The sequence below is a fragment of the Rhinichthys klamathensis genome, unplaced genomic scaffold, assembly GCF_029890125.1.
Source record: "Rhinichthys klamathensis goyatoka isolate OS25496 unplaced genomic scaffold, OSU_Roscu_1.1 h1tg000191l_1, whole genome shotgun sequence".
Lineage (NCBI taxonomy): Eukaryota > Metazoa > Chordata > Actinopteri > Cypriniformes > Leuciscidae > Rhinichthys > Rhinichthys klamathensis.
In genome coordinates this window covers 8511567-8534862 of record NW_026606717.1, presented here as the reverse complement: position 1 = coordinate 8534862, position 23296 = coordinate 8511567, and the positions used below count along the sequence as shown (strand labels likewise).

Genomic DNA, 23296 nt, shown 5'->3' with positions numbered 1-23296 from the left:
TCACACTCACGTCTCTCTCTCGTCCTCTTTGCTCTCCGTGGCATCTTCGGTTGATGCAGAGCAGCAGCTATTATGTGAACGCTGTTGCCATGGCTCCCAGGAGCTGTCTGCAGCCCACCAACACCTCGCCCCTCACGTCCTCTCTCATCTGCGGCTCACTGATATAATACAAATGACATTTCAAACCCTGTCTTTGTGAAACAGGGTAAAACACAGAAGTGCGACATATAGCGCAATGACAGCGGTTGCTCCGTATTGTAGCAACACAATGCTGCTCAGCTGTACAAAATGTTGTTTCATAAACTGGAAAACAATACCTGGCATCTCTTTCTGGATTCTGTGCCAGTTCCTTTCTCGGGAAGGAGTCTGAACTTTGGGGGTGGAAAAGCTTCAAAGTAATCTCAAATTGTTCCTCCAAAGGAAGTTGTTGCTGAGGAGTTCCGATTTTTTGAAAGATGTCTGTAGTTTCCATTGGAGAAAGTTGTCTCTCACAGCTTTTAATACATTACCATGCGGGTACACTGAGAAACTGCCTTTAATTTCATGTCAGCAGTACTATTCTCTTTTTTTTACAGATTCTGAATCTCTGTATGAATAATGATTTAAAAAATATATATATATATTAAATCCATCCTTCTGAAGTGCTCCTCAGATTGATGATATCACCTTGTTTGTAATGACCTGTGAATGGGATTTGTCAACATTTTCAAGCATCACCATGTTGCCCACGGTACTTCCTGCTGTTGTTGCAGCCACATGTGGGATTTACGGCATTTATTTAACAAACCGCATTCATTTAATGGTGCTTCTCCGAGTAAGACCAACTGAATCCCTTTTGCTAGGCTGTTTGTATTCTTTCGTAATCAATGTGGTGATTGCTGCATTGTGAAAATGCTTTATTTCAATTTTTTCCCTTTTATTGCCATCATTTCTCTTATGTATGTTTCCGTGCCCTTAAACGATTCTACCTCAAATCCATTTAATGGCTGTCTTTGTCAGTTTCCCAGCGTATAACACTGCTTTCATGCATGTGCTGGATGCTTTCAAATGACATTTGATTTAAATAAGCTCTATTTTGGAAATGTGAAAAAGCAATTAGCAGTGTAAGTGGGCACACAATGCTTTTACTACATCATAGTGATGTCTTTGCTTGCTTTTTGTTTTTTAATTGCGCAGCCGGTACTAGAGCGCCCGAAAATAACAAAAGCATAAAGGAAACGCACTTCCCACAACCCACATTATAAAGACTTGGTATATGAGGCATTGTTCCCTCATAACCTGTGCAGAAATTAAATAAAGAATATAATATTTATTACTTTTTATCCCTACAACGATGCCCATGTTAAATGTTGGAAATCAAGCGCTGCTTCTTGGTATATAAATGACAGAATGAAGGTGGGATCACAAATGGATTCTTTTGAAAAGGTTGAGGAGGAAAAAGTACACCATACTCTCTTTTTTAAATAAAAATAAGAATTTCCTGGGAAAAACGACAACTAGAACTAACCTTAAATGGCCAAATATTGATCAATTTAGGGGAAATATCTAGCCTGGGAAAACCCAGACAACTTCCGGCAAATTTAGATTTGCTCTGAAAGTTAGTCTGGCAAAGAGCTCATTCAAGCCCATTTCCAATCCGTCGAAATCGAGGCACCAATCAGAAACGTTGGGGCGGCCTTTACACGATGAAGACAGCGCTGGGATTTTGAAGCAGATTCTGTAGCCTACATTACAAAGACGGATGCCGCCGTCGAACATCACTCGTTCGAATCAGCTATCGCGTCTGTTTTAGGCGATTTGAACGTTTCCTTTTTGTTAAAAACCGATCAAAGAACAACACTCTGAGATTTTTCTCCGCCGCTCTGCATACGTCATCTCCTTCGTCGCTCTGATTGGTTTTAGGTCTATCCGCGACGTCCGTTGTTGACGCCCCTCTGGAAATGATTTGTCTATGACGCTTTGCCAGACCAAAACTCAGTTACAACTGAGAATGGTCTGGTTTTAACCAGGCTAGGAAATATCCATATTCTGCACAGAACAAAATACAAAATTGTACAAAGACAATCAATGAAATTTACTGCACCTACAACCCTCTTACAGCAAGTTACGGCATCCAACGTGACTACAGCCCCCACAACTACAGCCTGGATGATTATTCTTTTGGGAGATTATAGTTGTTTTAAAATGACTGTATATTCTATTCCCTCTCTGTTTTATATATTCAGTTACATCACAACCGAAGCTAAAGACAGAGATGTAAACTACCTTCTCTCTGCCAGCGATGTGTTGCTATGCGACCGTAGCAGAGCCGTGTGAATCTGTTTGCATAGATGAAGTGAGCAGTACCGTCACTGCTCTGGTACACAGTCTTCTCACATCCACTATGATAAGTGGACTGTGGACTGCAAATTAGCATACAGTATACGAGACATATTATGTACCAAATGTACCCAGTTTGTGCCATTTTCAATGAAAGCCGTCATCAAGAGGCTCTGGTGCATCAATCAAAAGGGTTTATGTTGAGTAAATCTCTTTTGATCTGACAAGAGTCTCAATTTAGGCCCAATTTTGTTCCTATTTCACACTAGAAATAGGAACACTCCAGATTTTTTACACTCCAGATTTTCTATAGCGCATTTTCTTTCTTGTCACTTGAACTGTGAATGGCAAACTGTGAAAGTGTATCATGCAATGTTCATGTAGCGTGCAAAGTGTACTTGCGGACACTATAATCAGAGCTGTACTAATTCATAGCTGCTATATATTTCAGTGTTCCTTTGTGGATTCTCGGTTAGTTTCTGAAAATATAGACGATACACAAACAGGGCCAGTGAATGTTTAACATATTTGATTAAACCTTAAATTCATGAATGTTTCGCCAATCATTATTACATATTCGGGTCTTAAGCAACCCGGCTCTATATCTAACACGGGTGGATCTCTAACTGCCGCAATAGTGTAGAACTCTACTGATATTAGAGTAACTATTACAGAAGAATAAAATAAAGCATATTTTGTTACCTTTTGCAGCTTGGAAGGGTTCAGTTTGAGCAGATGTTTTATACCATCATCACTGTCCTCATCAGAGCTCTTTTCCTCAGTACATTCAGCATCTGGCTCATATTCACGATCCCAACCATATTCTCAAAGCTATCGTTTTCAACGTCTTCAAAATCAATATTTTGATCGCTCACAGCTTCTTCACCAGATCCACCATCAAGTGACAGTGACACCAAAATTTTATTGCGTTCAGTACTTACTCTGAAGTAAATTGCTGAGCCATTTCAAGAGTTGCTGATGATACTTTCTATTCTTTTGTTTTCTGCCTGCGTAACTATGAGTGAAACGTCACTTCATCATTGTGCATCAGACATTGCCACCTTGTGGAATAAAGGTTTGCAATAAATTGTACTTAATTCAGTCATCAAAGATTCAATTATTGTTGTGCAGAAAAATATATTTACACTGTTACACACCTCGGGTTGTTAGCGACCCTATACAATTTTTTACAAAAAATGGAATGGGAAAACAGGCATTCTTTTATTAAAAAAATGTATTATTATTATTATTATATTGTGTATAATTAATTGATTGAGGAATACTAAGAAGGTTGATGTCTAACTTTAAAAAAAATGAATGATGAGGAGGGTAGTGAATGACGTCCCGGGTCACTAACAACTCAAGGTATGTGTTTAAGGGAGGTACAAAGTCTTAGTTATAGGACACTGTTTAAACATTTCTGTGTCCAGTTGGTTGCAGACAGAAAAACGTGAAAGTACACAAGTTTTCTGAAGGATTTTAAAGTCTTTTATTAACATACATAAGCACATAGCATGTCACAAAAGTTCTTGTGCTTGTTTCAAAAACAGCGTGTGAGAAGCGGACGGGGAAAAAAAGAGGAAGAGATAGAAAAAAATAATTACAAAAAGAACTTTCAGGAGTCGCTAAGCCTTGCTTCAGGGGCAAAGAAGAAATTACTGTAGTAGAACAGCAGTAGTAATAGTAATAATAGTAGTGGTGGTAGTAGTAGTCTCCTAGTAGTTTGAGGGAGAAAGAGAATAATAATCACTACTAAGGAGGTTGGAGGGTGAACAGGAATACACGGAAGTCGTTTCAAAAGGGGCTAAGTTACTGTTAAAGATGCGGGTTACTTCCTATAAGGTTTCATACTGAGAAACCATGTTTTCTCTCTCACCAAAGAAATGCCAGAAACCCAATCCAAACGTACGCCACCCCACGTTTTTCATGAGTGGTGAATCAATACATGTTAGTTATTGTAGTACATTTTACATGAGAACAAAATTAAAGCTATTTACAGAACAATACTATTGGTTTAGTCTTATTGCTCGCCTTTCCACAAAAAAAAAAAAAGAAAAAAAAAAAGTCATTTGTATTGTAAAGTCAAGATGTTGTGGTTTTTCAAAATGACTAAAAGTATGAGGAAGACAGTGGGTGGTGATAACTTGGCAGTTAAGGATGTGGGCTGGAACAACAAAGATTACAGTTTGAGTCAGTGTTGAGTTAGTGAGATAACCTCTCACCATTCTGCCCTTGAGCAAGGCCATGTGTCCCTGCACTAGTCCTTGTGTGAAAGTCAGTTACAAAATCCAAATTTGATTTAAAGGGTTGTAATAATTTTAGGTTAAAAAAATGTCTAGACGTCCATAAGGGTAACATCCCTCTGAACAAAGTCCTGGATAAAGCATTTTTAACAAGCAAAAAAAATAAAAAATACAAGGGTCATATTAATATTATATTTCAATAATGGGGGTTTACCAGGGTTTGAAGTGCGTAATAATTAGGAGTTTCCTTCCCTTGGAGCGTAGAACTAAAAGGTTCAAAATCACATCCACAATAAAATAAGGTCAAGGCCATACTCTACGCAAGTACACAAACACAAATGCTTCGGTTTCATTCGCTAAAATGTGTTAGAAGAATGCAATTCAGCCACAAGGGGCGCTATAGCCAGCATTAGCATAAATCATCCTCTGTAAGACACTGAATCCTGGTAAACACGTTTACTTGGATAATAGCAATCTGAAGGGAATTATTTTGGCTTCTTAAAGGGATAGTTCACCCAAAAATTCTGCATGTCGTAGTTGCATGTATGACTTTCTTTCTTCTGTAAAACAAACACAAAAGATTATATTATTTACGGACACCCTAAAAGGATATGGTGAAGAATTTTTTTTTTAGATTTTTTGGCAATGCTTTTGTGTTCTCTCGCTAATGTTTCCGTTCCCCCGAGAAACTCTGCGTTTTGCGAGCGAACGCAAACATTTTGCAAAGGTTCTGCGAGTGGACAAAAAACCATTGACTTATTATTTTTCCTCCCATATCATATATTTTGTTTTCACCACCATGTCCTCTTAGTGGTTCTTCATATTTTGAAGAATGTTGGTAACCAAACAGCTTGTTCCACTGTTTGGACATAAAACACTGAGATTTCTCAAAATATCTTCTTTTATGCTCCACAGAAGAAAAAGTCACACAGATCTGAAGCGACTCAAGGTCGAGTTTTTGTCTGAACTATCCTTTAGAGTACTGAGGTCTGTTAACGCCACAGTAAGGCCGCATGCTAACATCTGGGACTGCGAGCTTGCATTGGCGTCGACGCTTGCGTAGAATATCTTTCAGGCCTGAACCTCCCCAATAATAAGGGACTCTATTCTCCCTTTATCTTTAAACTAGATGTACACGCATACAGTATATGTACACACACTACCGCATATATAACTAAAACAATTCCCAAAGGAGTTCACTACAATTGTTATTGCCTAAGTTTCTCAACAAATCAAAGCTCTATTGCAGTTGTTCATAAAAAAACAAACGTCAGTTTCAGCCATTGTTTATACACATTGTCTCATATGTAGTCAAAATATACATATGCCACCTGGCGCTAAAGTCCTAAAAGGCCGTTACACCAACACGTCATACTCAAAATAATTGGCACAACACAAAATTGTTTCATAATCACATAGAAACCCCCTTCATTTTCCGTTTGCTAAATACGACCGACTCAACTGAAGCTAAAATCGAGTTCTGACGTGCCTTTGCTTCGACGAGGGGTGAGGGTTCGAGCGTCCCTGACCGATTGAGTCATCAAAGCAAAGACACATGATGTGGGCATAACACTCAAACACATGTGATTCAACTAAGCAACTGTGGGGAAGTTGATTGAAGCGCTGAGCAGACCTAAGCTCGGCGTGGATTAAGGAGATAGAAACTAAAACGGAATCTAATCTGCTACTACACACACCTGTTAGGCACAGGGATCCATACAACACAGGTGAGCGCTAGAGACGCACTGTGCTATACTCTGCATAGCAAAAAAGAAAAAGAAAAAAAAAGAGATCAAAATAAATAATAAACACACTCTCTCACACACACACACGAACCGAAAGCGCTCATACCCACTGGCATCTTTAACAATAACCCGAGTCCTTTTCTTCTGTGGCTAACATTGTTGTTGTTTTTTTTCTCTAAAACATTTTGATGCAAGACTTCAGTAACTGTTGTAAAATCAGTTTTCGTCGAGGCGTCGCCTCGGTTTCCCTCGGTCGCTCCTAATCATCATCTTCCATCACGGGGTCTGTATCCCAGCACGTAATGTCGATTTCTGCAGAAGACAATAAGACAAACACCTTATATTAGGATCTTTTTTTTATGGTGGGATGCACCGTAACGACAGATAATTCAAAATTAGTGTTGCTGTAACACTGTGAACAGCCCCGCACACATGCGAAATACCATTTACATTTCAATATCAATAGAATGTAAATGTGAACTAAAGGTTATTGGCTACTACTTAAAAAAAAAATTCATTATGTCCCACCCAAACCTCCTGTTTCCCATCAAAACAGAAACAAAAATTGCGTTCATTAAACCATTTCATGTGCTTCAATCTGCGGCGATCTCACCTGGTGGTTTGTTATAAAAAACTGGTGTTGGGTTGACTTTTGCAGTGCAGTCTTCTGACTGGGCGAAATCCTCCTCCTGTGATTGGCTGAAGTAGCCTTCGCTCGCCTGCATAAATGCAAACATATGATGGCTATATGTAAACATATAAAGCTCCATGCAAGCATAGTGTCCTGAATATGTGTCTTTGGCATTACGATAATGTGAAATATAGAAAGCATATGCTGCCACCTAGTGGCAAAATAGATATCATGCATAAGTAAATAAAACATATAGGAGATTGATAGGCTGTTTTAACAGACCTGGGTCCCTTCTTTAAGCAGCGAGTCTCCATTGGTCAGCAGCAGCTGTCCGTCATCCATGTCCTGGCTGCCGGAGCCGGACGCGTGCTGGAGGGCCTGCTGGTAACTCAGGGTCATCTGGTGGGGTCCCGACACATCCACCAGGCTGGAGGGCTCGTCTTCGGGGCCGGTGCAGTAGGGGGTGTCAGGCACCTCATCGAAGCTCATGAGCGGCTGCGGGAGAGCAGGGGAGGAGCCGGGGCAACGGGGCTCCGGGGTGTCCTCCATCAGGTCCATGATGTGGGCGGGGGTCTGGGAGGGGGCCGAGGCTGGCGCTGGGCTGCTGTCCCACAGGTCTAGCAGGCTGTCATCTGTGCTGCGGGGCAGGGGGGAAACACTCGGAGAGGTCTTGCTGAAGCCGGATTCCTGCACTGGAGTTTGCTTGGGAGTGTCGAAGGCTTGAGGAGGGAAAAGGACATTTAGGAAACACTCATGAACATATAGAACTACATTACCACTACCGCCTCTGGCTTGCTTAGTTGGGGACACTTAATATATCTGACTGTACTGACGCTGTTGTATGAGAACCGAACTGAGCTGGACGATGACAATGTTTTACTGCTTTGTTTATGAAATTAACTAATTTAATAATTGATGATCTTTACAACGGGACTGAATCAACACTGACTTCAGCAGAACAACAGCCGAAATGCATAATTGTCCTGTTATCACTGTAAAGTTGCTTTGAAACAATCTGCATTAAATAAAGGTGACTTGACTATTATGTTCATGTTAATGAAAGAACTGCAATAACACTTTCTATGAAACCTACAATGCATTACACCAGAGGCCTAAAATTTCAGAAGAGAGGAAAAAAAGTGTAAAACATTTACAGAATTCAAATGTTTACTGTTGCAGTTTGCCTTCTAAAGAAAATGTATTATTTGAATCTACTTTACAGATAATATTGTAATAACGTCTTTTGATTTTTACCACAGTGACAATATGAAATTCTATTTATGACATTTTAATAATGACAAATCTGGTTCAAATTCACCAAAACTCGGTCCTTATATGTAAAAAATTAAATATTTGAGGTATATTTGGGGTTTCTTGGCATCAGAGAGTCGGGTAATCTAAATATTTCATGTGATAAAGTATTTAATATCAATCTGACAATATTGGGTTAAGCCAACAAAAGTCAATTTTAAGGGTCAAATCAGATATTCAGGTAACAACTGCCCATTTGCACCCTTTTACAATATATAAAGGTTTTCATATCCCCACATAATATGTAATTAATTATGCAGTTCTAATATATAATTGCCTATTTACACTTATTTATAGTTATGATACCTAAAAAAAGTAGGTAACACTTTTTTTTACAGTGTCAATGTTACATGCAGTTACTAAATGACTATAAATTATGAACAATGCAACCAAACCAAACCCTATAGTAAGTACATGCAGTTACTTAATATTTACTCAGTACTTAAATGTATAATTACACTGTAACAAAGACACCTTAAAATAAAGTGTAACCAAAAAGTATAATGAATTTAAAACACATTATTTAAGCCAACGCATGACATTTAGTGTCTATCATGTATTTTAATGTATTCTTTGAAAGCTTTATAATTCACTAAAAACAACTTTAGAATACAGCATAAATGCATGCTTGTTATGAAAAGGAAATATATGAAGCCTTTGATATAGAACAACTCTTCATCTTTCTCTCATCTTAAGGAAGCATTCATGGCAAAATCAAAGATATGTTTGGGTCTGTTTTCTTCCTGTTCTGATTATGAGCAGTAAATTGAGCCTCAGTGAAGTGCTTTTCTTAAGCATACTTAGTGCAGTCAGCGTGGACACACAAGAGCTGAGAAAGTCAGTCAGCTGTGGAGGCAAACACAACCTGGACAAACAAAAGAGCCCCAGGCTGCATCACAGGGGCCGGTCTGCATGCGGTAGATCATTCTGTGGGAGCAATAACAGCCTCCCATCTGTCTAACTTATTGAGCTGATGAGATTCAACATTGTATACCCCAAACAGTCTTTGCTGACTTATTAACTAGTTTTCTGGACGACATTCTGGGAGATAATTTTTTTGGGGATCTCAACTTTTATTATTTAAAATTAGCCTGGCATGCCAGACCTACATCAAGATGTTAGGTCTGGGAACTCTCCATTGACATGCCTCAATCCGAGGGGCGGGATAAACGGTTACCTTTCAAAATCCCTCTGCACGCAATAGGATAGCGCTACAACCAACCAGAGCAACGAACGGTTGTAGATGAGTGAGTCCCATGCGTTTTTCCACCAGCGGAGCTAATTGATATATTAAACTTTGCCGTATCAGGTCGGCAAAACTCCGAACACATCTTCCTTTTTTAAGAATGACTTAAGTGACGTTCTCTTAACTCCAGACCTCCAGAGTCGCGGCCAAAGCCGATTCGAAAGACCGCTGCATCTTCATTGTTTTCAAGTAGCAGGGAAATCACCTATGGAAATCACGCGGAACGTCATGAACTGTGCCGTCATTGTGTTAAGCCCGCCCGCCGACTCTATACACGATGTGATTGGCCTGACCAGAAATTGGTTTTTCCAGCTAAAACGTCTATGGAGAGTTGCTAGACCACACTGGCTGCGAAATAATTTTCGCTGCCGCTAGGGTGCGTCTAGATTTCTAGGCTAATTTAAAATAGCACTGCTGCTTTATATATTAAAGGTCTGTTGATCATTTTATTTCTGTCTCCAATAATCTCAACTGCTATGGTGTACTGAAGTGCCATAAACCCACATGTAAAATACCACAAAAGGATAAAAAAAGATGATACTAAGGGCCAGATTTACTAAACAGGGCAAATAAGCATGTGTGCAATTCCCCAAAAAATGGGAGATGAGAGTGGAAAGTGATCTACTGACGAAGTGCACATAAAAAAAACACAGATGCAGCCGGATCATTTCCATAATGACCAATGCAATGTACCAAGAGAAGCGCAAATTAGCGTATAGTTTAAGACGTGCTTTTTTTGGGGTGCAAATACCAGTAAATTGACTAGCGCAAACTTTAGTAAATCACCTTGCACGATTCCTTTAAATACCTATAAATGTTGCGTCTTAAAGGGAAACTCCTACAAATGCATAAAAGAAAACTGTCCACGCTAAAAGAGGGTTTGCACTGGAGCAAGCTGTTAGTAAATCTGCCCCTATATGAATATCAAAAAGAGTTCCCCTTTTTTTTAAGGCCTTACCAAACTCCTTTCGAAAGAAGTCATCTTTTTCCTCCTGAATGGCGATTTTAGGGATGGGAGTGCATCCAGTGGTCATGCTGCGCTCGAGGATTCCTTCGGTAGAGTCATCTGAGACATCAGAGAGAAGGTAAATGTTTGATGTCGTTTGATAATCTCAAGCAACACATGCCAGACAAAATATCAATCACAACACAGATGACAAAATTTACAAATAGTCTGAAAGGATTGCTATCAATGCCAAACAACAGCAAGCAGTGTTTTGTCTGACAAAAAGTGAATCGTCCACAGTGTTCTCATCAACGATTGCGACATTAAAACAGACATGCCACTGTGACCATGAAGACACAACACAGTGTGCAGCACAGAAAATGAGTTCACAAATTTACAAATGCATGTCGTTTTCTGAACATGCACTCGAGAATGATGTTTTATTAAAAAAATGTCTTATACTCAAAACAGCTAAAGCAAGCTGACAGGTTCAAAAATATTTTTTATAAGTGACAGGTGGTCAATATAAGACAAGATTTTAAAATTACAATGTTAATGCAGAACAGATCAGACTTGTTCATGCACTTTTTAGGAAATATCCAAATAATGATAACAACAACCCACTGGAAAGAACAATCACAGATGAGTTCTCTTTAAAATCTCAATTCTTTCTCCTGGACAGTAATGATATTTAATCGACAACAAATTAAAAATGTTTACAATCTCAATCCCAGAGAGCAACATAGTGTCGGCCCACGCTTTTGGTACGCTTTGAATCCACATGCACCAGATGTGGCCCAGATGTTGCTGTCTGGGTCAAATATAGTCTAATATCTACAGTAAAATATCACAAATTGTGCTCAGGGTTGCAGAGACTTCAAAACATCTGCAATCAAAAGTCAGAGATTTCAAACAGTAATCAAATTTATTCAAGAGCAAATGATCAACAATCGTCTCATTTATAAATTTGAGATAAAATAACTTTTGAAAAAACATTCTGAAAAGCCATTTCTTCTGAGCTCTGAAAGAGCAACCTCTGAACTATGTGTACCCAGCTAACAAAAATATGTTTAAGAACATTTAAAAAAAAAAAATCTGTTATGTAAAAGTTAAAGAAACCTTTCATTTGCTCATTTTTCAAACATTGTTACTTTTGAATGTTCTTTGAACAATCTAAAACAAGTATTAGCATTTAAAAAATGTTCGATGAACATCCAATTAAATTGTTTCAGCAAAAAAAAAAATCCATGAACAGTTTATAAACAATGTTTTTGTGCTAACGTTTTGAGAACAATCTTAAAGACCAGATAACTTTGAATGAACGTTATATTAATGTTACTAGAAAGAATGTTTGTTCATAACTTTAAATGAACCTTGTCAGAACGTTAGCCAAAGTTCTTAGAACATTCCCTGATAGCTGGGAATTTTTTTCATATGGAAGTCACCAATTTGAAACGCAACAAAAACACTGAGATGCAAATTTTGGTGATTAATATGATACAGCTTAGTGAAGACCTCACACGACATATAACAAACACAACTCGTGAAACCACAATGACCATTGTAAAAACTGCTTGCACATGCCAAGTGACAATTCAAATTCACCCATTTCTGAAAGTGACATCAACAGTATCACTCTACATAAACGCTAGATATTGAGTCTTAGTACAGACCCAGTGTTTAGTCCTCACGGGCGCCATTTGTCCTCGTGTTGCTATTTAACTTTATACTTGAACACACCACAAGGTCGGCTCCACAACAGTACAGTCACACAAGGTCCACGGAACGCAAGCCCAAGGGCTCGGAGGCCACAATCACATGCGGTGCAGCGTGGCGTACACTCACAGGTCAACAGGACGAAAGGAAGCGCAGGCAGGGCCACCGGTTATCCGTCAGAAAGAGCATGGGAGGAGAGGAAGGGGGACATGAGGGGAGTAACATTGGTGAGATTCAACCAGATCTCCCTAACCAAAAGAATCAGTTTGTCTCAGTCCTCCAAACGTCCATGGCATAGCTTCAAAACAACACATGCTAAATGTTTCCTGCGCAAAATACAAAGTCAAAGGACAACAAGTATAGAACACATATACTGACTATGGATCCAGAGAAGATGGCAATATGGATCAAATAGACGTCTTGAGAAAGAAATGGATCGTGACACTGAGAAGGCCGTAGTGTAGTTAGCTAGTACAGCGGGTTACTTGAGATGGGACACAGAACGGGAGATGGCTACTTTACAGCTTTGAGGACCTGACTGTTGTGGTTCTGTCATCATCAGGACGCCATTATGTCAGTCGCATTTATTAAGCGGAGTTTACTCATCTAACTTAATATGAAATGATAACATTTCGCTCTGTTCTGAGGGACTTCTGCTGCAGACTTGTTCCGATGAATTACATAATGTTAAACAAGACTACACTTATCATGTAATATTTATTTTGTTTGCCGTTTTCTCAGTATAGTCCTATGCTGTGACTGACAATAGAACCATAAAATACACTAAAAATGTGACATAAATTCACAAAAACGAATCAATTTTATCTGTGCACAGTAAACCAAATCTTCAGAATCCATGCGATTGCGAGGAACAGACCCAAATTCAAGCCTTGATTCAGCGATCTTAATCTGCATTCTCAGCAGCGATCATACAAGTCAAATCCAAGCAGCTCGTTATAAATGATGAATTAAAAAAATCGCTGCCTCAAGAAGCTTTACGACAGGTTTTATGGCAGGGATATCGAACGCTCATTGGCTCTCAGATCGCAACATGTCCAGTTTCGGGTGATTGGATCGGGATAAGATGTTCAGCTATTAACAACTTAAATTCTGCACTGTACCTTACACAAAACTCCCGCCAGAGAGGACTTCGACTGCAACACATCATCATTTGGACTACTTTTGCAGCATCTATCCAAACGTAAAATGTTTTGTACCTGTAAGTGTTACGTATTAATACCAACATTTTAACGCATTAAGCCTTGGTTGGCTCGCTTTGGACCAAAGTGTTCGGCAGGCCAAAAAACCCTTGGCTATTGGCCCCAAGGAGGCCCAGATGAGGCCCGATCAAGCCCCGGAAGTCCGAGTCCTGCACGCTGGTGGGTGCCCGCGGGTATCCGACGGGTGAACCGCTAATATTTGATGTAACGGGTGGAATAATACTGCGGGTCCAATAGCCAAGACTATTTCAACGCAGTTCGGTACCCACTGATAGGCAGCTGCTTTCAAACGGTCCCGTGCTTATTTCACAAGTTCACACTTACAAATAAGTCAGATAGAATAAACGGTGTGTGTATTTGGCGTGCTGTCCGAGGAGAGCGCTCCGAGCACTCCCCCCGTGTTCCTGACTGTGGTAGGAACAAGCCAAGAGTGAGGAGTCGGGGTGGTGGAGGGATGCTGAAAACTGTCGAGGAATGTAGGTGATTCATATATATATATATAGATAGATAGAGGTGGTAATTGCGGATGACGAGTTGATTGGATAGATTATTTGAATGTGCTCATCCCGAACTTTGTTAATAAAACATAATGTGTGTTCACGCCCTGCAGACCAACAAAGGTTTCTAATTACAATGTGATTTGCAGCGTTGAGCACATATGACAGTATATGGCTCATATTTGGCTATTTGTTCTTTTAATTTTATGGAGACCTCTAAGCGTCTGTATAACCTATTATGTGATTTATGCACATTTGTTCAAAATAGCCTGAATGTGCACATTTTTCACATGATGTAGGCAAAAGTTTTGTATTGTTTACACGACGGATGCACGTTCTCATCTTTTTTTCTTTGAATTATTCCCTTGTTGGGCTGCGTGTCAATTTTTCTTAAATGCATCAACTCAGAATGCCTAAAGTTGATTTGATTGCTTGTGTTGCATGAGAATTTTTTTTTTTTTTTTTGTCATTGTGTGTAAAAGAGCAGCTTGAACATTCTGCAAAATATCTCCATTCATTTTCCACAGAAGAAACTAAGTCATAAGGGTTTGGAGCATCATGAGGGTGAGTAAATAGTGACAGGCGTTTAATTTTAGGGCAAACTATCCCTTTAATGCTAGCACATACTAACCCTGGAAGACCTAGTGCGTCCCAGTGCAGTGCAGCTACAGTGAATGAGCTTAGTGTTGCAGAGGAAGCCAAAAGAAAAATGGTAATTCAGTAAGAAGAGTGGCTACAGGCTAGACTGGTGACTTGGTGATCCTACGCTGATGCAGTGGCCCTCAGCAAGATCTGTCCAGTACCTACCAGGTGGACCTGGCTGCCGCCGCTTATGGGGCGGAGTGCGAGAAGGGGGCGGGCTGCAATCGGATGGACTGTGCTGCTGCCTCAAGAATGGACTGTCCAAGCGGCCTGGTAAACGGGAGACGGGACCATCGTGTGGGACACATGGACACCCACACACACACAAAGAGCGACGTACACAGGTGTGACAGAGGAAGACCAAACCGGATAGACATGAGGAAATAAATCCAGGGATAGAGAGGGGAGGAAATTTGTGTAAAAGTGAAAGATCAGAGAGACAGAGAAGCACGAGTTCAAAACAAAACAGAAGTGATGACGGATGTGCACCGGTTGGGTAGAGGGTAAATAAGATCCAGGATCGTCAGAAGGAGAGATGGAATGGACGGATGGTTAAAAAGGAAATGTCAACAACCAAAAGGATGGAGTGAGCAGAAGAAGAAAAAAAGAAATTACCAAGAAATAGAGAGAAAGAAAGTAAGGAGAGAGGTAAGAAAACAGCTGTTAGTGTGATGGTCTCACACCCCTTCAACATCAGATGGTAGTGAGGAGTTTGACATTCACTCCAACACTGAAAAGTCTATGATCTTAAATAAACAATGAAATGAGAAAATCACCCAGTAAATAATATTGCATTGTTCAGCAGGATCATACAGTCTGTTGGAAAAAGGCACTAATAAAGCATTTTGACAGTAAATCAATCTTTGTTTTAGCATCCCTGTTGAAAAAAAAACTAGGCTAAGGTGGTTTGCTGGTTTAAGATGGTTTCTCTAAAATAGCATTGATCTACTCAGCCTCCAAAAGGCACAATTGAAGCTATTGTGATAAAGTTGAAAATAAGCGAAACAGCAATTTGGACCAAAAAAAGCATTTTCTCAACTAAAAACAACATCAACCAGCAAACTTTATGACTTAGCAAAGCACAATCAACCAATTCATTCCAAACGGGATTGCATAGTGTTAGCATGTTGATTAAAGATAAAAATACATACAACACAGAAATGTTGGGTATTTGTATTGATCAAAATGACCAGCAACTGGTTTTAGCACATACTGTATATGCTGCCACTTCCTTTGATATTTTGTTCTATAATCCAAAGACATTCTCACATTTATAACTGTGGCTTACAATAACGTGTAGCCAGCCAGCATATGAAGTTTAGATCCTTCTCTCTTTAACCTCTGTTCTCTATAGAAACATATCAATATCTATATAATCTAACTATATGAATATGACCCTTAGAAATCTGTCATGATGATTCAGAGCAGAGATTTCAGACAGATGGTCTCTCCTGAGTTGTGTTGTTCAATTCTCGTTAAATGACAGATTGAGAGACAAGTGAAGAGCAAGTAGCAGGACAAACAGAGCATTAGTAGCACTTCCTCCTCCTCCTCTTCTCCACCTTTCACTATGATCTTACCGGTCCTGTGCGTGGTGACTGGTGAGATGTCCACACTGTTGGCTATGGCTCTCTCTCTCTGCTTGAAGTATTCCCGTGGGTTATCAGGCCTCTGGGCAATGATGGCTGCTGCCTCCTATAAACACATTTAATATTTAATACATAATGCTATCAGTCAAATGTTAATTTGTGGAATAATTATGATTTTTTAAAAAAATATTATTTATTCCTGTAATGCAAAGCTTTATTCAGAATTTTCAGCATTATTACTCCAGTCTTCAGTGTCACATGATCCTTCAGAAATCATTCTAATATGTGGATTTGCTTCTTTTTTGTATTATTAATGTTGAAAATAGATTAAAACATTAATAGTTTTCTAATTATTCAGCAAGGAATGATGTCTAGTCACTTGTTATTTATGTGAGTTTAATTGATGTCTGATGTTGCTGGGAGGATTCGCAGAATAAGAATGTCATTGTACTGTGTGACGACTGTTTCCTGTGCATATGACAATAAAGTTTGAATTTGAAGGAATTAAAAGCAGCAAAAACTGTTTTCAACATTGATAAGAAGAAGCATTATTAATAACTGAGCACCAATAATAGGCCTAATTGAGCACCATGACAGCATATTAGAGTGATTTTTCTGAAGGATCATGTGACACTGAAGACTGGAGTAATGATGCTGAAAAATCAAGAAATCAAAATTCCCTTGAGCTTTTAACATTTAAGAGGTACTATATCACCATACTATAAGAATATCCTATTTCCAGTTTCAGAACTGAAACTTCCTTGTTACTCCAAAAACAGCTTTTATTGTAACCAAGATCAGATAACAACTCGTTGACTCTAACCGCCCACTGGTGTGTTAGTGCGATAACGAGGAAAAAAAAGCGATACAGGATCACTGGACTAAAAATAACATTACCAATACCTTCCAAAGGATCCTAATGCTAGGAATGTGGTTATTTATTCTCAACAATGTGAATGTCTCAATTGAGCATTATTTATTTGCATTCGGTACATTTCACTGTGGATTCTTTGGTAAATCAGTCGCAATTTCGGCGCAGGCTTTGCAAACAGACTTTTACGACATTGACACGACAGTATCGCCACAACATGTAAGTAACTGTGTTAATTCTAATGTCTGATCTGTGATCAGTGATTTCTGATATGAAATGATTCATGGAGGTACTTGTCAGATGTTCTTTGTCTATGTGTCAGTAAATCAAACCAGTGACTAAACGGTCAAGTTCACATTGTATCTCTTAGTAGGATGAAAATAATCTATTATTTAAACTGTGATTATATTATAGAAAGCCATCAAATAACACTCCCTTCACAATTGCTGGAGCTGTCAATCAAGCAGCGTATGTTTTTCAGTGACTGAGTTCTGGACTCCCGCCAAAACTCCCGTAATAATCGACGAATCTCTTATTTACATTGTGTTTGCACTGTTAGTTATGATGAAAGCATGCGTCAGTGGGCAGAAATCGAGTTGCAATGATGAGATCACTGCATTCATGTGCTCAACATGTCTGTGTTCGATCGGCTACAATGCTCATCACTGCAACCTTTCACGCCACGATCTAAATGTAATGCTATAATCAACACTTTTCATGATTAGATAACCTTGAGAGCTGTAATAGTAAAAACTAGGGATGGCCCGATACCATTTTTTTTCAAACCGATACGAGTACGAGTATTTACATTTGTGTACTTGCCGATACCGAGTACCGATACCGATATTTCTACCGCAAAGTAATAGGCTCCCAGAAAAGAAGACGACTATATTTTAGAACACAGGTTAGAAGACTGTTTTTATTTTCTTCTCTGCTTGTTTTAACAAGTCTAAAAATAAATAAAAATTAGTAAAATAATAAATGTATTAACACACAAACCACTGTTAATTTAACATAAAAGCAAGCAGGCTACTGCGTGCATGGTCTGGCATGACTGAATGCGCGCAAAGTGCGCTCCCTTAATAAATCCTAAAAGCTGACAGTTCCTCGCGATCTCACACATCTCTGTTATTATCAATGAAGCTGACTGCACAATCAATCTTTCATAATATCCACACTTTGTTTGTTATAATTAGAGGATTTGCCAGCATACAGAATTCAGCACTGAACAAAAAAGTCCGTTTTGAGCGGTGAGGGGAGTCCATCTTAAATGCTTCTGATTCACCATTGCGTTCAAGAAATCAACACATATGTCTGTGATTGGCTACATCGCTCAACGCTGTAACCATGTTATGAATAGACTCTGGCCTTTAAATCGTTTCTATTTTGTTGTAGTTATTCTTGTTGCTTTTCTGCAAGAGATGAATAAAAATCTTTTAGTTTTTATGTTTTATTCATAGATATTTCTAGTTTTTTCGGGAGTCCCGCGAATCGTTTTATTCTCCCGCACCCGCACACACAGAGTGAGTGCATTACCGCCCGCGCGCGCGCTCGGCCATCAGATGATGCGTCTTCAGATGTTTAATAGATTGCTGGTGTTAAACGATGTACTTTCTTTCCCTCCTCTCGACACCTTAGCTGAACATAACTCACAGTCTGCCTTGCTGTTGTCATCATCCCTTATCTTGAAATGAGCCCAAACCGCCGACATTATACTTTCCTATGCCTCAGTTCACCTCGACAAAGCACTCGCGGCGGCCAGTTTCGTTTTGCAAAATGTACGTGGTATCGGTGCGTGGTATCGGCGAATTTTTATGAGTACGAGTACGAGTATATTAGGACAGTATCGGCCCGATCCCCGATACCAGTATCGGTATCGGGCCATCCCTAGTAAAAACTTAGTAGAAGTTTTCAAGAGAGTTCCACATGTAGCTATTTCTTATGCAAAGCTGTCAGCCAATCACAGCAGTGGGCGTTAACACTGAAGTCTTACACAGACACGCCCCTTAAAACACATTCAAATCAGAGGCTTAAAGGATTAGTTCACTTTTAAAAAAACTTTTGCTGATAATTTACTCACCCCCATGTCATCCAAGATGTCCATGTCTTTCTTTCTTCAGTCGAAAAGAAATTAATGTTTTTGATGAAAACATTCCAGGATTTTTCTCCATATAATGCACTTTGCTGGGCACCAAACGGTTCAAGGTCTAAATGACCGTTTCAGTGCAGCTTCAAAGGGCTTTAAACGATACCAGACGATGAATAAGGGTCTTATCTAGCTAAAAGATCGGTCATTTCAAAAATATATAAAAAAGTTAAAGTTTTATAGGCACAAATGCTCGCCTTCCAAACTCTCCTGTTCAAACTCAATGACTCAATGTCAATGACTCGAAAAATGATTCGTTCATTTTGATGACTGAGTCAATGACTCGAAAAAAGATTCGTTCATTTTGATGAACGAGTCAATGACTCGAAAAAAGATTTGTTCATTTTGATGAACGAGTTCGAACAGGAGAGTTCGCAAGGCGAGCATTTGTGCCTATAAAACTTTAACTTTTTTATTTATTTTTGAAATGACCGATCTTTTAGCTAGATAAGACCCTTATTCATCGTCTGGTATCGTTTAAAGCCCTTTGAAGCTGCACTGAAACGGTCATTTAGACCTTGAACCGTTTGGCTACCATTGAAGTCCATTATATGGAGGAAAATCCTGGAATGTTTTCATCAAAAACATTAATTTCTTTTCGACTGAAGAAAGAAAGACATGGACATCTTGGATGACATGGGGGTGAGTAAATTATCAGCAAAAGTTTTTTAAAAAGTGAACTACTCCTTTAAATCAGGGTAGGCAATGGCATTTTATTTCTAAATTATGACAAGTTTTGCTGTAAAAATCATACTAACATTATAAGTGCACCTCAGGAAACATTATAAAATAATAAAACCCCTTTTAAAAAATCTTAATTATTCCAAACTTTTGACCGGTAGTGTATTAAATGTAATAATTACATGCTGCGCAGGTAAGAAAGTTTTGCATTAGGTTTTTTTGGCCCCTTCTCATCATGAAGATCCTATCGACTGCACACACGCAGAAACACACTTGTCTTTAAATAGCCCGAGAAATCCCACTGACCCACATGTAAATCCCAGCAGAATATCTGTCATCATAACACATAACACAAGTCTGCTCCACATTTCAGCCTGTTAGGGTCTGTTCTCCTTTTTAAAACACTTATCTGAGAAATGAAGCGATGTTAGTGTGGCTCTAACAGCTCCGTTTCAACCCACCTCAACCTCTGATTCCTTTTTCTCCAGGTTCGGGTCTTCACAGCTGGGCTCTGTCTGTAAAGAGAATCAGTGCACGTTTATTTCCAGCAGGGGGCAGCAAAAAGTTGTTTTTTTATAACAGTTAAATGTGGGTTCCTCCACATACCGATGTTTGTGACTTATTTACTTCACAAATGACTAGTGCAATAAATCTGAACTGATTTTGTGTAAATACTTCTGAAGCCTGTGTACAGCCCACGGCCATTCAGCAGTCACATATGTCCACTTACAATTACAGGCACAATATTACTGAAGAAACATGGGTCATAGGTCTTACCACCCATAGGTTATCATGCGTTCGTTGCATTTTTCAGGCCAGAACATCTTTTCAGACACAAAACCTGGTTTACTGTATGCAAAGCACACGCACTCTTACAATCAAGGGTTGATTCCTTGACCTCTCTTTGGCCTCTTCGTCCTCCAGCATCTTCTTCCTGTGACCGCGCATATAAACACAGATAGCATCATAATAATGTCTGGCTGAGGGTCATGGGTATTGGCGACTGTGGCGTCATTCCTACCTGTGCTCCTCGATCTGCTGCTCCCTCTCGCGGTACCGCTTCTCTCGATCCTCTTGCTCTTTTCTCTCCAGCTCCATCCTCTCTGCTTCAAAGCGCTGCCGTTCCTCCGCAATCTTCCTTCTCTCTTCCTCCTTTCTCAACTCCTCTTCCCGCTTTAAACAGACACACGTCAGAAAGATATCAGTGAAATGTATTTAAATAAGATTAGATAGAGCTAAACATTGTAGAACACAATACTGAACAGTGAATCAATGTTTGTAAAGGACACAGGCCTCCATTTTTTCCATTGTAATTATTAGTTGTGTATATATATATATATATATATATATATATATATATATATAACAAAGGAGTCTTTCAGTTCTTTACATAAATGTTTCAAATGTGGATGTTCTAATATATACTGTGTATATATATATATATATATACAGTATATAAAATTACAGTATATATATACACACACACACACAAGAGTATATATTAGAACATCAACATTTATGTAAAGAACTTTTCAGCTCTTAACATAAATATTTCAAATGTTGATGTTCTAATATATACTGTGTATGTGTATATACGCATATATATATATATATTACACAGTATATATTAGAACATCAACATCTGAAACATTTATGTAAAGAACTGAAAGACTGTTGTTTTAACAGCTAGCATAACAAAATTAAATAATAATTTAATACTGCAAATTATATTATTATTAATAATACTAATAACAATTTGAAATAAAATATTAATTACTTTTAAAAAAAATAATGTACATTTAACATGTATTAATTATAGTAATAATAATCATTTTTAAAATGTCAAAATTACAGTATGGTTAGAAAATAATGAACAACAAAAATGGGAAACAAGTACACTATTTCTTACATATAAATATAAAACATAATCAGGGAAATTAGTGGCTGCTGCTTCAACCATAATTTTCATAAAAATGTATATTGATTTTTTTTTTTTACACACAATAAATATTATCTCTATTTCACTCTTTGTTTTGATGATCAGTTTTAAAATAAAATAATTTTTATAATGAATTTTCATCATTTAGGATTGAAGTCTATGCACAAAAAAAGAATGATTTTTTTTTTTTCAAGACCCTCTCAAAAAATAAATAAAAGTTTGCTAGTGACTGAACGGCATCAAAGAACCTGACAGACGCACTTCCTCATCAATGTTAAAACAAAGAGGCTAGTCCGATGAAGCGTCACATTGTGCAGACACTGGTTACAGTGGTTCACACTGCCATCCTCAGTCACAGATCAAGCTTCTTAGCAGCAGAAACACAGAGGTATCACATCTCTACCTTGGCTTGTTCCCAGAACTCCTCTCGATTGATTTTCTTCATCTCGATCTCTGCATTTGTTTTCTGGTAGGTGGTGCCCTGTGGTCAGGAGGAAAGGGGAAGTGTGAGTACTGGCCATTTTAATTGGACAGCCAGCTAAGGACAAACATGTTGATCCAAGGGAGGCACTATGAGGACAGTTTGTTTCTTCTCCAAACATAAAGTCAGCTAGAGAGCAGCACATATGTTGGGTTTTCATGTTTGGGGGATATTCCACAAACTATATATTCTATCCTCTAACCCTAAACCTACCCATCACGGAAAACTTTCTACAGATGTAGAGTTTCAAAAAACATAATTTCCAAAAAATGTCCCCACAAGACCAAAACATTCTGGCCTTACTATCCTTGTGGACCGTTTGAAAGATGTACAAAGCTTTGTGATTAGATTATACCAACATCACTTGGTTCTTGAATTTTATTGGTTGAAACGTTAAGGTATAACCAAGGATACAATAAAGCATACATATATGTTATATGTTTCTGAAAGAAGTCTCTTATACTCACCAAGCCTGCATTTATTTGATCAAAATACAGTAAAAACTGTGAAATATTATTACAATTTAAAATAACTGTTTTCTATTTTGAATATATTTTAAAATGCAATTTATTCCTGTGATCAAAGCTGAATTTTTTTAGCATTATTACTCTTCTAATATGATGATTTACTGCTCAATTGCCACCCATTAGTGCTTAGTTATCAATACAAGTTCTTATTTTCAATGTTGAAAACAGTTTTTGCTGCTTAATATTTTTGTGGAAACCATGATCCTTTTTATTCAGAATTCTTTGATGAAGAGAAAGTTCAATGAACAGCATTTTTTTGGAAATAGAAAGCTTTTATAGCATCATAAATGTCTTTAATTTTACGATCAATTTAATGCATTATATCTTACTTACCCCAAACTTTTGAATGGTAGTGTATCACGGTTTCCTCAAAAATATTAAACAGCACAACTGTTTTCAACACTGATAATAACACGAAATGTTTTGTGAGTAATGATGCTGAAAATTCAGCTTCACCATCACAGGAATAAATTACATTTTAAATGATATTCAAATCACAATACTTAAATGACATTAAACTGACTTAAAAACATTTTATGAATCTTG

General features: G+C 38.4%; 1 protein-coding gene and 1 long non-coding RNA gene across 8 annotated transcripts in view; both read right to left on the bottom strand.

Moving 5' to 3' along the window:
* Positions 1-3784: 3784 nt before the first annotated feature.
* LOC130095544 (uncharacterized) lies at positions 3785-4719 on the bottom strand. The gene is made up of 2 exons (XR_008808123.1): positions 4234-4719; positions 3785-4190 (listed from the first exon to the last, which is right to left on the bottom strand). It is a non-coding gene; the product is annotated as an uncharacterized LOC130095544 (long non-coding RNA).
* Positions 4720-6544: 1825 nt separating this feature from the next.
* The window catches only part of dbn1 (drebrin 1), a 92452-nt gene continuing 75700 nt past the window's right edge, over positions 6545-23296 (bottom strand). For 2 of the 7 annotated variants that reach the window (XM_056262295.1, XM_056262297.1), the window contains exons 6-15: positions 22146-22223; positions 20825-20976; positions 20674-20737; positions 20265-20318; positions 16097-16211; positions 14682-14786; positions 10454-10561; positions 7221-7657; positions 6921-7026; positions 6545-6619 (exon numbers count right to left, since the gene is read on the bottom strand). In XM_056262295.1, coding sequence (XP_056118270.1) covers positions 6567-6619; positions 6921-7026; positions 7221-7657; positions 10454-10561; positions 14682-14786; positions 16097-16211; positions 20265-20318; positions 20674-20737; positions 20825-20976; positions 22146-22223 — 1272 coding nt within the window. In that variant the 3' untranslated portion in view covers positions 6545-6566. The remainder of the gene's footprint in view (positions 6620-6920; positions 7027-7220; positions 7658-10453; positions 10562-14681; positions 14787-16096; positions 16212-20264; positions 20319-20673; positions 20738-20824; positions 20977-22145; positions 22224-23296) is intronic. The other 5 variants (XM_056262296.1, XM_056262301.1, XM_056262298.1 and 2 more) reach the window with 4 other exon arrangements.